This window comes from Caloenas nicobarica, chromosome 11 (assembly GCF_036013445.1).
Source record: "Caloenas nicobarica isolate bCalNic1 chromosome 11, bCalNic1.hap1, whole genome shotgun sequence".
Lineage (NCBI taxonomy): Eukaryota > Metazoa > Chordata > Aves > Columbiformes > Columbidae > Caloenas > Caloenas nicobarica.
In genome coordinates this window covers 22,745,456-22,760,181 of record NC_088255.1, presented here as the reverse complement: position 1 = coordinate 22,760,181, position 14,726 = coordinate 22,745,456, and the positions used below count along the sequence as shown (strand labels likewise).

Genomic DNA, 14,726 nt, shown 5'->3' with positions numbered 1-14,726 from the left:
GGATGTGAACATCGCCAGGTCTTCCACCCGCACCGAGACAGCACAGGTCTGCTAAAGCTGCACTGCGGGCGTTAGGAACCAAACGACAGAAGTTCTTCCACAGCACAGCCAAAGGCAAAGACATAAATACAGTTACATACAGTATTGCTGATCTACACTCAATATTTAATTCCCTGAAAAATCATTAATTATTCCTAGTTATTTCTGGGCTGCCTAGAAAGAAAATGCTCAGGAAGCACAAATACACAACTTCTAAATTGAATATCTTACAGTGTATCTTTGAATAAAGTGATAGACGTGGTAAACTTCTGCCAAATGCTGGAAGTGGTGAAACTTCTGTAACATTTCAGTCTTCTGCTGTTCGTGCTCTGTGGGAGTACAAGGCATTGGTGTAAGTCTCCAAGACAAGTCTACAAGACTCGGTTCAAAGAAAACAGCATATGATGGTTTCAGCACCAGCACTTCCAAAGACACATGTACCGGTTCAGGTGCGTCCCACCTACCTGTGCAAACCACACATCATACAGACTTGCTGTTTTCCTCAGCAAATTGCTGGTCTAAAACAGGCACAGTAAAACACAAAACAGTTGAGGCAATGGTTTTAACATAGCTAGAGGCTACAGCTTACAGGTAGAAAAGAGTAGGTCTGCATCACTGGAAACCTCAGCCATAACTTCAGAGTTTACAAATAAAATGAGTTTTGAAACATCCGTTTCATGAATATTAAATGCATTACTAAGCCAACCAAAAAAAAAAAGGTACTTATAGCACCAGGCAAAAGGCAATACTATCAGTTTTTTGTATTCATTATTACTAAATTATACTTATTACCTATTGGATCTGCCTCTCTCTCAGTGAAATACATTCAGAAGACAAGATGGTAGCTAATGAACAATCAGTTTTATCTCTGTTGGCAGAAATGATCTGCAAAGTTCCTCTCCAGCCTATGTTCAAATACTAAATGTACCTTATACTCCAAGATCATCTTTTGGTTACTGGTACATTAACCCTCCAATCACCTTTGTAGTTAAAGTGTGTTATGGGACGGTACATGAGGACACATGGTCCCAGGGACACGATTTTGATTCCGGTCACATTTCAAACAGAGGCCTATGCATGCTGATGTTGCTGGTTTGCTTATTTGATTTAATAAGCACATGGGAAAACCAGGGGGACTACAAAAATAGCACAAGCCAGAGTTATGCACAGCATTAAAAGAAAAACAAACAACCTCCCCTCCCAAACAAAAAAACACACACACAAAAAAACCATCAAAAAACCACCACGACAAAAACAAAGCCACACAAGACTGAAGTGGTTGCAGCAACACCATCACAATTCAGTAATTGTTTCTCTACATGCACAAGAAGGTAACAAATACAAACTCCCTTTCAGTTCCTTACCTCGGGCTATATCTAAACACTGCATGGAAAGCATCCAGTAATAATAGGCTGCATCGTCAAATCGGCTTTCCAGCACAGCGTTGTGTGTGAGCTGCTCCAGCACTCGCACCGCTTCCCGCTGCCTGCCAGCCTTGTGGAACGCTGCACGGAGAGCCAAACAAAGAGGATTTTACAGTGCGATTATATCAATTAACTGAAATTAATGTTTTTAAATTAAGAGCAGTCTATTCAGCCAATATCAAATATGCTATCCAGGGCAGGATAAAAAGGATTATACACTGGTATTTTTCTCCTTGAAAGCAGCAACACTAATGGAACATGAGAAGCATCGGTAGGTATTTTGTGGCTTTTGCACTGTCTCAGCAGCTCTTGAGCACTCAGATTTTGTATGATGTTGGTTGCTTTTTTTTAAATAGAGAAAAGAACAAAAATTCTGTGCTGATTAGATATCTGTACAGCCAATGGCAATCTCTAAACACTGCAAATCACAACTTCATTCAAAACTACAATAAATTAATATTTGTGGTTAGTGCTCTGGTTTGTAATGCTGAATATTTCGAAAGAGTACAGCATTTACTATATCCTTCTATTATTTATTAACAGCATTTCTTTATTTGATGCTCAGAAGCCAGTACAAAGATTGATCCTGAATTCTGACTTGGTAAACGTACATTGGCAAACACGGTCTCCATAGAGAGTAATGGGGATGGGGGGGACCAACCCCCAAATCCAACCCCCCCAGCACAAGTGCCTCCTGACTGCAGAGATAACCAGACTCTCCTGTCGCTGCACCGGGATCTCCAGCTCACTCCACTCTGGGCATTTCTGTTTGCTGAGCCACAGCAGTGCAGAGCTTTGTGAACGAACCGGAGACAATACACCCATATTCAGAGTTCCACGTGCAAACTGCCCAACTGCCCTAAAACCAGCTGCTCAAAGGCTGGTGCTGAGACACGCCAACTGGTTTTGTGCGGAGGCAGATCAGGTCTGGCACATTCAGCAGCTTGGCCCTGGTAACAAATGCAGTTCCACACTGAGATCTGCGCTGGCTGCAACAGCAGATCCAACAGTCCATGGAGCTGCATCTGAGGAAAGGAACTGCAGTACAACGTGCTGGCTGCACACGCAGCTTGCTTCAGCATCGCCTTGGGCCTGGAACACTCCAGGAATCTCCTCTGGAGGCCTGTCCACATGATGGGAGGCTGACAGTTCTCTTTAAAGGTGATTTTATAAGCCTAACAAAATACATGAAAACTCTTAAAGAAACGGGAAAGTTTTACTCGTACGACCACAACATTATGTAAATATAAGGAAAACCTATGCTTTCCACTCAGGTTTATAAGGTGGCTGCCATATTTTGAATTCTATTGTGATAAAAATATAATCTGGGCTGTCTTTATCAATATGCCAAACATTATTACCATGAGCTACACTGTGATGGAAAATCTGGACCTGTACTTAGATGCCATCATTTTTAAGAGATCCATCGCTTTTCTTATCAAATAAGGCCGGTATTGAAAACATGGATTCTATTTGTTTTTGAATGCCACTGATAAGAAACTCTCCAGGGCAGAGACTGGATATTCTGTATTGGAAAAGTTCGGAGCAAATCTCGAGTGACCAGTGATCTGTCAGCGACATTCTTACCTTTTTGGGCTTCTTCAAATCTGTCGTTCTCTGCGAGCCACTGGGCATAAGGGACATAGACATCATCTTTGAATTCAGGATGCTTTTCACTCACAGCAAATGCCTGAGGTAAATAAAAATTTCATTTTTAGAATACTGCACCATTTAAACAGTTAAAGGGTTTAGAATAGTCCATGGGGTCAATTCTTTAGCTCTAAGTAAATTCACAATAAAAATACATACACAGAGAGTGTAATCTGTATTTTCTCCAGTATCAAACTAATGTACTTTAAAATAAAAAGCAATCAACAACTAAAGAAAAGAAGCTAAGCATAGTAGCAGTCTGATTATTGAAACAGGGAAACTTGAAAGTGATTATCTAGGAAATGTAGTAGATTTCACAGCAAGAGACCAAAATATTTTTATTTTTACTGAATATATCTTGTAAAGAAATTGCAGGAACACTATAAACACAGTTTAGATTCACTTTCTAAACTCACTAACTAGGCAATAAAAGACTAAGTCTACAGTTTTCCAAAGCACCCACAGAATTGCGTGGGGGGCTGTCAATTCCAGCAGCACTTTGAGAACATTTCCTTAAGAAACCACACCTGTCAAAACCTTCATGTGCAGAAACAAGACCAAAATTCATGGTGACCCCAGCTGCGAAGGGGGTGGCACTGACAGACCCATGTTTTTACGGAAAAACCCAGTGAAGTCAGAACTTCACCTAATCAGAGGCATAAATCGAGTTACAGAGTGGGATCCACACTAACACAGCACACATTCATCAGGTCTAAGTTATGTGTGTGGAATTCTCACTCAGTTGTGTCCAAATTATAATACAGTTCAAAATAGAATTTGCCATTATATAATTACTGTTTATTCTTTCTGATGGCCTAGAAGCATTCCACGGATTACCATGGAAGTGTGTGTGCAACTGTAACTCAGGCAAAGAGGGTGCTGAGAAGTGAAAGCAGAAATATTCAGCCAGGAAACTGGAAGGGAAAAATAAAAAAAGGAAGACAAAACCACCACCAGACAAACACTGAGCATACAAAACTAACTGCAATCCTCTGACGGACGCTGGCTCCCGTCCGTGCCCGTCCCGGCAGGCAGGGCAGGGCTGCTCTGCACCCCACACCGCGGGCGGCCGTACTCACTTCTTCCCAGCGCTGGGTGTCCACGTGGAGCTGCACCAAGGCTTTCAGGTCACCAACCTTCAGGTAGGTTTCTGCGGCATAGCCAGGGTTCTCCAGTTTTTTAAAATAGAAGGCACATTTGGACAAAGGCTCACGCTCAGCTTTATCCAGTTTTCGAGCAATTTCAATTAACCTAGACCCAGTGAAAAGAAGCCAGATGTTTCAGGGTCTGCCTTGTTGTTTACCTTTTGTTTAACTATTGTAATAATTTTGTCTTTAATCAGTTATTGTTTAATAAATATCGTAATAGTAGTACCATGCAACATTGGTTAAACAGTTTCCAGTAAACATTCAAAATCCCTTCTTTTTTTCCCTTTGCCAAACTCAGAACCTGTTCCTTCAATCTTTACTCACATGTGCAATTCCGTATCTCAGACTCTTTGCACAGTCATGACGACAGAGAGGGGAAGCAGGTCCTGCACGACGAGGTGACACGGGCCACACGCCTCAGCCCTGCTGCAGACGGCAAACATCCCCCTTGGCCACACTGCTGAGGCGAGGGGCGCCCGAGTCACCCGTCCAAGGTCTTATGGCAACTCCCAAATGACCCAAAGTGTCACCTGCTGCAAATCAAGGAGAATTTGACCAGTGACAGCAGTAGCCCCGGAATTTCTGGGCATCCTGTGCTCCAGTTGTCTCCTCTACCCACTCTGTGATCATCCTGACCAGCTCAGAACGCCAGAAACAGGCTCTCCCATCAGCACTGCTGTGGCCATGCCCTGCAAAGCTTAGGGCACGCAGATTTTAGAGGAGCCTCGTACTACAGATGAATCCATTCATGCTCTTTACTGTTGTAATGCATTTGTTTTTGTGACACAAATATATCCCTACTCTCTAACCACATGTAACTTTTAAAACATTTTTAATTGTAGATGTGCTTCAAATATGCAATTTGATATAAGCAAAGGTACATATCAAACGAGTTTTGTCTTATTTTAAAACTATGCAGAATTCATAACAACTCATTTAAGTTTTTACGATATATTATCTCTGAGATGGAACTAAAACCTACATCTCAACCCAGCCATGGTCCCCACTGATTTCGATGGCCTTCATGTGCTCGCCTGCAGAGAGGTACATCTCCACTGCTGCTTTGGGTTCGTTGATATTCTTGGCCCAATCTGCTTGTTTTTTTATCAGCATCTTTGTGTCTTTGGGGTCTTCAGATCCCAGAAAATCCTGAAATAGTGCAATACAAAAGTTTGCATTACCTTCTGGTCACAAATATTGTTATAGTCCAAATTCTAAAATACATAAAGGCTTTTTAGATGAACATAATTATGTCTCCTAAGAAAATAAATACTGCTACTGCATGCAGAGCAACATGAACTGATCCGGCCTTCAGCAACTCATCAGCAAGGCCCAGGGTTTGGTAGGAAACAATGGCAAGTCTCCTATTTAGGTAGTTTTCAATTAAAAAAAAAAGTGGGATATTCTGGGACGACCAGGAGAAGGATGATATGGATGCCTCAGAGGTAATAAATACATCCTGGATTTCTTGGAAAGTTTGCTCTCTAGTGATCCTGTTTAAGTGGATACAATCATGATTTCTGCATGCTTTTCAAGAACAAAACAATCCTCGTCTCAAAAACTATAATAGATCAATTCCAAATTTCAGATTTTCTTTTGCAAGCCAAGAAGGGATGTTTTCATCCTCTAAGGTGACCCAGCCGCACCCCATGCTCAGTTAATCATATACTCGCTTAGTCGTATGTTAGCACCAGGATGCCCAGCCACAAATCAATTAAAGGCTGACATCTCGTTTTCTGCAGACACTTGATAATTATATTGTAATATATCGAATAAGTTCTTTTATCATGACAGAACGACAGCTGCCCGAAAGCCAGAGTGACTCGGAACTACTGGTTGAACTCGTGCAAGGAACACAGACGCCAAGCCTGGCACTGGGACCACGACCACTTCGGAAATGTTTCTAACAGTTTGTTCAGCTGCTTCTGCCAATGCCGAAGCCCTGGCACCATATGGTTCACATCTGCTGACATCATGCATCAGGAAAAAAAGAAAAGTACTTCAACACCAGAAGGTCAATCGATTAAGGGCAATTTTGTCTGTTAACAGCACAGGCTATTGTCCATCAGAACAGCTTCTATCAAAAGGAAACATGGAACAGAGGAGAAATGGAAAGGTGAGAAGGAAGTGGAAAATTACCTTATGCTCTGTGTTTCTGGTAAATTCTGATTCAGGATTAAAACCAAAACAAAACCAGAACAGAACAACAAACAAGCAAAAACGCCCCAAAGCAGCGGCACAACCAGGCATCCCACGAGCGCCGTGGGTGCTCCCGGTGCAGCCGCGTCCCGTCCCCACCCCGCGGAGCTGCTGCAGGACCCTGCTCAGCACCCCCTGCGGCAGCACAGCCCCGATTCACCCAGGAACTACCGAGATGTCAGGATAATCTTCGACTATGAAGAATCCAAGCGAAAGAATCGAGCTGAACAGCATCTTTGACATAACTTGTTCTCCAGCGTAGGTCACCAAAGTAAGTCCGTAATCAAAAGCTCAGCTTCTTCCAGCATAAAGAGCTTTCTGTGAGTTCTCAGTACTTTGCGACCTGGTACGGCGATAAGACAGCCGTGACCACATATCGAAGCGCTCCCTGACCTCAGCCCAGCCTGGGCTCTCCAGCCAGAGCCAACCAAAGCCCAGCACCAGCTATCAGACCCTGGAAGGGTCCCTTTGGGTAATTCTGGCAGCATTAAAAAACCAAAACCAACAACAAAACCCCCACACAAAACCACCGCGCAACCCCCATATATCTTTCCTCAGAAAAGTAACAGGCAAACAAGGGGGTTTTGCGTATTCTGCCACGCACTGTGCAGTCCCTGCAGCAGCAGCTTCCTTCATGTGCTATAAAGTACCTTTAATTTCTTCTGCATGGAGTTATTCTCAAGGAGAGGAGACACGAGACCTTTTGCTCTCTGCTAGTTAAATATAGACATGACTACAGCCAAGAATTAAAAGATTCTTATGAAGACTTATGGGAAAATTTTCATCTATGAATTACATTTATGTTCAAGAGGAGCCAAAACACTGAAGCTAACAAAGACTCATCAGCCAAAAATAGTAGAAGGCAGACTTACATCAGCAAAGCCCTAAAGTATTTATACGAAGCTCTTGGAAGAAAAAGCTCTCTCTGTAGCACCGGTTGTGGAATCTGTGCTAAAGCAGTTTATATGCACGTCAGGGTACAGTCTCTGTCCTGCATTGGGCAGAACAAGGATCTGATGAGTGATGAATGAGACTAAACAGCACAGGCATTCTCGGGGATTTTGATAAGAAAACACCATCGAAGACTTAAAAGCCAAGTAATGCTTTCTTACCAACATATAAAACCATCACTTTTTAAGACCATATTCAATTCATTTCTGCATGGAAACAGAGTCTAAAAAAAAGCCAAGACATGTTGAATCTTTGGAAGAAAATCTCTGCTAAACAAAAATGTATTAGGTTAGTACGCGATACACTTTATAAAATACATTAATACAGAACTAACATACCTATTTAAGCTCAAACTCTGAAAGAAAAATGTTTTTATTATAATATGGAAGTGAATTAAATGCATGGTGCACTCACCTCTGCTTTGCAAGTGTACTACATTATTAACTTTGGAAGACAGAAAAATAAAAAGGGACTCAAACAAAATATAAGGGAAGAAACAGTAACGAAAATGAGATTTTTAGGTTTTTTAAAAAAGGAAAAATACTATATAATCACAATGAAAGAATCACTTTTGGTAGTGTCCAACAGAAATTCCACTGAAAACCCATGAATGGGCACATCTGAAAACATACAAAACACAATCTGCTGCCTCAGTAGCAGCCTTCAATCAATTAACTGAGAAAATAAAGTTGGAATTCAAAGCCTGCATCTCATCCAATCCTTTTGTAGGATCAGACTTTGAAAACAGTTACATGTACATTAATATTTCTGCATTTAAATATTCAGTTGCAAACAGTTACCTTTGCACAGTCAAACATGCGTAAATCAGAGTACATCTCCAGAGCCAGGTTTTCGTGTCCACTCTTTTTGTACAACTTCGCTGCCTCATGGAATTTTCCCTGGTAGGCATAAACGTCTGCTAGGAACAGCTCGTAGTTGTTGTTGCCGTGCTTCTTCCGCTCCTGGAAAACAAACCAAAGAGAGATGTAGAAAATATTCTAGCTGATCAGGACCTAGGTGAGAAATAGCCATTGTAGAATTAGATCTTCAGGCTTGGGTTTTAACTGTTAATAAAAACCCGTAACAGGATATGATAATTATGCCTCTCCTACATTTCTGGTGAATTTATAATTAAAGGATTAAATCCCTTCTTAATTAACATTAGGAAGAGCAAAATTAAATGTCACTATACAAACCAAACTCTTGATTTCACAGAGGAAAATGAACACACGCTATCATTATGCTATGCTATTTTAAAAAAAGGCACCTGATGGGTTCCTTGTTTTCTCCTGTAGAAACACACCAGCATATAATTTGTCTAAATTAACAATATGTGCGTGTGGGATGACAAACATGGAGATAGTTGCTAGCAACATGCAGATTCAAAAAGTATGTTAACCTGCCCCCAAATAACAGCCGGTGTCACCACCGCTGTCCCCACGTGCAAGATCTCCTGATTTCGGGCAGGCAGGAGCGGCTCCCGGGGCACCCGCAGGCACTGCTGCTGTCACCGCAGTGTCACCCACACGGACACCCCGGCGGCGGGACCCACGGGGCCACGCTGGCCTCACGGGACCAGCGCACACACATGCACGTGGCTGCGTGCGTTTTAACGTGTATGTTTTATCCTGTGTCTTGGAAACATATGACTGTCCTGCTTGGGATAAAATTATTACCACTGTTAGCCCAGCTCATACGGAAACACAGAGATGTGAGCCGAATTCAAAGAAAACTGCACAGGAAGGGGAAAAGCATACATTCTGCTCTCTGCTGCCAAAGGAGCCTCAGCCGTCGCTCCTCCTGGCCGCACTATGGACTGGGCTGGTGCTGACAGTTCCCTTTACAAACTTGGTTAAAGGAACAACCAGAGGAATTGTTACACCATTTTTCAAAGATTTCACAGAATCTTGCCAGCTATAGAGATCTGGCAGTTATGTTTCCTGCTCTCATCAATTAGAAAACACGTGTCATTACTGAGAGCAAACCATCATACGAAGGGAACGTGTGCTCAGTTACACCCTCACCAGCCCTCCCACCCGGTACACGGCCAGCAAGAGTGAGCGACGATGCACAACTCTCCCTGCAGAAGGAGCATTTCAAGGAGTCTGAAAGGAAGTTCATGCCTATTTACAAGGGGCATCTTTCTTATTAAACAGAATATAACACAGGAATTCCAGAATATCCTCAATAGATGCAGATGTGGAGAGGAATATGTGGAAAAGAAAGGTTAGTAGAGGTGAGAGAATGCGCTTATCTACCCATCTGCCCTTTAAACACACACACACCAAAAAAAAAAAAAAAAAGAAAAGGAGAGTGGCTCCTGACGCAGAACTTTGTCCTGTGCTGGACACCAAGAAAAGTTAACGGCAACCAACTGGTGTCTGACAGAACCAGGACACTCTACAGAGGTGGCGGCCAACGGATGGATTCTTTCAGAGAAGGTGTAAATCTAACTAGCCTGAGAAAGAGGAATTCCCTTTATGCCATCTCAACACCAACCTTCCAACCAAGCCTTATCACGCAATCTTTGCAGAAGGACAAGGGTGATACCGTCTCTTTTGATGTGCTTGTGACAGACAGTTATTGTCTAGTGAAATTCTATCGAGAAGTGTGAAAAGAATAAGAACAAGTGATTAGAGCACAGTATGGAAGTAAGGAATCCCAAATTCTATTTCCAGTTGTCACAGACTTGTCATGAGACCTTGAATTTGTCATTTTATTTCTCTGGGCCTGTTTCTGGCTCTGCAAGGAGGAGATAATAGTAATTACCTATCTCCAGGGGGTAAGGAAAGGCTTAATTAACTCACGTTTATGAAGTGCTCTGTACTGAGTTCTGTTAGCACAGTAGCATTCTACCGACCATTAATTGAATATTGAACTTTTTTCCAGTTTTCCTCAGGACAGTTTCAGGAGTTCTCATTGCCCCACATCTCCATTTTTTTCCCATTACTAGAATTTGAGTCACCTCTGCTCGTCAGGATCTTTCACTCTAAACACATCTCCCACGGTCAGAAGCACTATCTGCACAGACGTCCCTCCAAAATGGAAAGTACTGATTTTGGCACAGTATTAAGTGTAAGAAAATACACTGTCTTTAACACTCTCTTACCTCTATGCTGCTGATCAACTCTAAATATCTAAGGTCTCGTACCCTGGTAAATGCCTATTGAAAAGAAAAAAGAATAAAAGTAATTAACTTGAAAAGCCAGAAGAATCAACAGAATATTGTTACACATAAATCAAGCTGTCTTTGTGCAAACAGGCCAGGCAGAAACACGCTGGGTTTGTGTGGTTCCCAACCCGATGGGTCCCCGCGGCGTCGCAGACAGATGAGGGTACGATCCCAACCGCTTCTCACCGCAAACAGCAGCGGGGACCGGCCGCAGTGCGCGTGTCAGTCCCACAAAGTACAAAATGCCATTGCAAATGTGACATATGATTATTCTGGCTATTTTATAGCTTTTCCGTTTTGATGTGAGGCACGATACAGACAAGGAAATTCGAGGAAGCTGTTGCAAGGTAGAACACACAATTGATTGTATTGCAAAGCATACTGCATGTGCTTCTAGTTTTATACCAGTCTGAAAACCTAGTACAGAAGTAGCTCAGGGAGAAGAAAGGAAGGAAGAAGACGGTAAGATAAAAGTCCTGCGAGCCAGTGTAACATCTTGTGCAAACGGAGACACATGTGAACCCCAAAGCCTCAAGTGCAGCCACGTGCGAGTTACAGCGGCTTAGCACTTATTCTTGACATTCATCAAAAAATAGAAATTTAACTCTTTAGCCTGCACGTTCAAGACTTCTAACCAAACTAATGCTGAAGAGGGCATAGAATATTCTGCTTACACCAGCTCGGCCTAGGAACTATGAGAGCCTTTAATGTCAAGAAGCTGCTTTTGTTCAAATTAATCCGCTCTAATTCTAAGACGGCACTATTTTAAAATTCCAAGGAGGCACTGAAAACTTCTTTTTAAGAATATCTATTTGCATAAAGCCATCTACGAAACTGGAATTATTCTGAGGCCTATACTTAAGAAAAAAAAAGCATTTCATTTCCTTTTTTTAAAAAAATCTGTTATTAAAAGATGCCTATCATTACAGGCCGTTCCCTCCGTATTTTTAGAATGTTTTGTCTTTCATACAATATTCATGACACTGAACTCAGTTCACCCTCTCTTATTGGAGAAAAGGTGGTGAAAGAAAACAGAGAAGTATTTTATGCCTGAGAAAACTCTGTTCTTCAGTATATGCCCACTTACAGACCAAGGCATTCCAGATGGCAAATGACTAAACCGATGACATCCCATCACCATTGCCTGCACAGAACATCAGTGTGTAAATAACACAGAATATGAAACCTCCCCATTTGAGCCGCGGTTCCATTAAAGAAGTTGGTAGCGCTGGGGAAGGGAACACAGACATTCTTTGCTGCCACCCGGCGGTGTCTGCACCGCTCAACCACCTTCCACCGCCCTCACGTTCACTAGCGCATCTTCCAGCAGATGAAAGAAACCATTTATTTTGCATTTAACACTTCGATTTAGAACACAGCATTTACCTAGAGAGAGAAATTCTATTTCAGTTTAAAACCTCAGCTCAAAATTGAGAATATAACCAACCAACATTTTCTTTGGTATACGGAATAACATACTATCTTCTTGTCTTTAGTAGATGTAACCAAGGAACACCACTATGTATTCCAGCTGTCATAAAACATCCATTATACACACACACTATATATATATGTGTATGTATTTCTATAAGCAAGCTTTTTCTATAAACAAGCTTCCTGCTAAATAAGTAAAGAAGTGCTTTACCTTTTTAGCCGTTTCAAACTCCAGCCCTTCTAAGGCTTCCATGGCCAGTTCTCTCCAGTCAGCATCAGTCACTCCCAAACACGCTATTTGATAGGCTTCTTTAAACATTTTGCGTTCCAGATATTGATACATGGGTGCAGACTGAGGATTGCCATTAAAAAAGTGTATTAGAAAGCATAATACTCAGATATATTAGTAACATTCTCTACATACATTGGGGGAAAAATGTATTTGAATCACAGCCATTACGAGCTCCACAGAGAATAAATATATGTTTTTTGCAAAAGAGACAGAACAACATTCTGACATGGTTATTACTGTATGTTTAGACAAGCTGGGTTAACTATATTCCAAACTCATCCATCATGAAATCTTCAGTTCCTTGCATATTAGGAAGTAGTTAAGAATGTGAATTCTTTTGAGCATTGTACACACTAAATATTATGTGCAATGAGCCAATGAGGTTTGTTTGGTTTGGGTTTGGATTTTTTTTTAATACTACAGAAACAGGGCAAAGGAAGAGGTAGTTTGTTCTCGAAGGCCAAAAGCCTGAGAAGTGGCACGACAGCCAGATGTGAAGCCTCCCTGGCAATATCCAGACGCGACAGGCAGAGGAACCACGCGGCAGTAACGCTGCCTGCCGAGCCCCATGACAACGCTCTTTTACCAAGACCGTGACTATTAAGCCCAGAAGACACTGACCTCGAGGACCTGCCCTACAAGTGAATTAAAGAGAGAAACCATGGGCTGTGGGCTGACCCGGACAGACTGAGCCTCAGGATCTGCAGCTCCAGCCCGTGCAGCCCAAGAGTCTGCAGACTGATTTCTGGGTTGGATTTATCAATCTATCGCCTGGTCGATCTCACGACTGTCAAACCCACTGGACATCCCAGAGCCCGATTACAGCTGTGCACAGTGCCTGGGCTGCAGCACAGGGCTCCGGTAGCTAAGAACGGCATTTCGGCCTTCTTCGGTGGCTCTTGCTGCCCACATTTGGGTGCATAATCAAGATTGTTTGAATTGTTTGTGCTGGTTGTTTTCTGTGGGTTTTTTGTTGTTGTTTTGTTTTTGTGGGGTTTTTTTCTCTTTTTTTGTTTAGTTTCTTGGACTGTTTTAGACTTTTCCGTTGCTTCCCATAAGGCAGAAAATATCATTTTGTGGAAGGCAATCTCTAAATTTAGAATATAAAGACTGCACATGTACTACACATTCAGACTAAAATATACAGCTTAAATGTTGTCTAAACACATCTAGATGAAGCAACAATAAGACAGTATTTGATATACTCGTAGAAAAATCAAATTATAATGTGAAAAAAAGTACATGGAGAGACTACAGTAAAAATACAGGAAGAGGTAACACCCAGACCATAGATTCGTCTTTGCTCTGACATGATGTGCATTTGCAAGTAGAAAGGGAGCATTAGAAACAACAATCAACAACAGCAAAACCCAAGTTAAATTAATTCATGCCAAATAAACAAAAATTAAATAGATCATGCAATATAACTTGAACATGATGAAAGCGTGAACTGCAATCATTTTGGTAATGGAATATGAGTAAGTCTCAGAAAAGCTTCTTCACTTCTTAAACATTGATGTTTATGAAATGTAAAGCAACGCTTAACGAGATTAAAGGATTACCTGTGGAACTTCAACAGCTGACATAGAAAACACATGAAGACAGAAGATCTTGGAGCCGTTGTAACCCACCACAAAGCCCTGAAGTTTCTGCTGATGGACGGGGAAGTTGCTGGCTTTGATGTTGAGGTAGCCCCCTCCCGAGAAGCACAGCATGTCCTCGCACTGCGTGTTCCAGGCCACGCTGTTGGCGTTGGGCTCCTAACGCGCAAGAGAACTGGTGATTACAACACACACAATCGCATCTTCTTCCTGAAGAAATATGCATCCTGCAGCTGGAACGTTTGACCGATTATAGACTGCGTGTGTACACACTCTTATCATTCATGTTTGTAATATTCTAAAGCATAGCCTATTCCTAAGCAGATTTATAGGGACATATTTGACATCTTAATAAACAGCTATAATTGCCTTTTTTTTGTATTTACTAATGATCTATCATATTAAACTGTAGCACATAATATAAAATTCTACAATAATACACTGTTAGCTAGTTAGCACATTTTATTGATCACTTTTCTGCCCGTAACAAAAAGGAAGTTACAGACCCTGTCTTTGTAGCACTTCATACTTTCTATCCAGCGTTCTCTGAAAATGTTTCATCAACGTTAATGAGTGAACCCTCACACTGACTGCTAAACTGCCAACGAAGAGAGAATTATCATTATTCATTTTACAGTCTAGCAATACACGACGAACAAAGAAGTTTAGGCTTTAATTCGGCTCGTACTAATGATGAAGCCAAAATGCTCATTAACTGTAATGCTTCAAAGGGAACCAGGACAGAGCTCTAAATTAAACTGAAAAGGTCACATGTATAAGTGCTCTTTATTCAGCTGTTGCTCACATATATCTCCT

The 14,726-nt window shown here is 41.7% G+C and overlaps 1 protein-coding gene across 2 annotated transcripts in view; it reads right to left on the bottom strand.

The window, feature by feature from the left end:
- The window catches only part of IFT122 (intraflagellar transport 122), a 31,567-nt gene that overhangs the window by 6,418 nt on the left and 10,423 nt on the right, over positions 1-14,726 (bottom strand). For both annotated transcript variants that reach the window (XM_065642549.1, XM_065642550.1), the window contains 9 exons: positions 13,872-14,069; positions 12,229-12,369; positions 10,521-10,574; positions 8,212-8,373; positions 5,244-5,410; positions 4,193-4,364; positions 3,051-3,153; positions 1,404-1,544; positions 271-368 (listed from right to left, as the gene is read on the bottom strand). In XM_065642549.1, the coding sequence (XP_065498621.1) occupies positions 271-368; positions 1,404-1,544; positions 3,051-3,153; positions 4,193-4,364; positions 5,244-5,410; positions 8,212-8,373; positions 10,521-10,574; positions 12,229-12,369; positions 13,872-14,069 (1,236 nt within the window). The remainder of the gene's footprint in view (positions 1-270; positions 369-1,403; positions 1,545-3,050; positions 3,154-4,192; positions 4,365-5,243; positions 5,411-8,211; positions 8,374-10,520; positions 10,575-12,228; positions 12,370-13,871; positions 14,070-14,726) is intronic.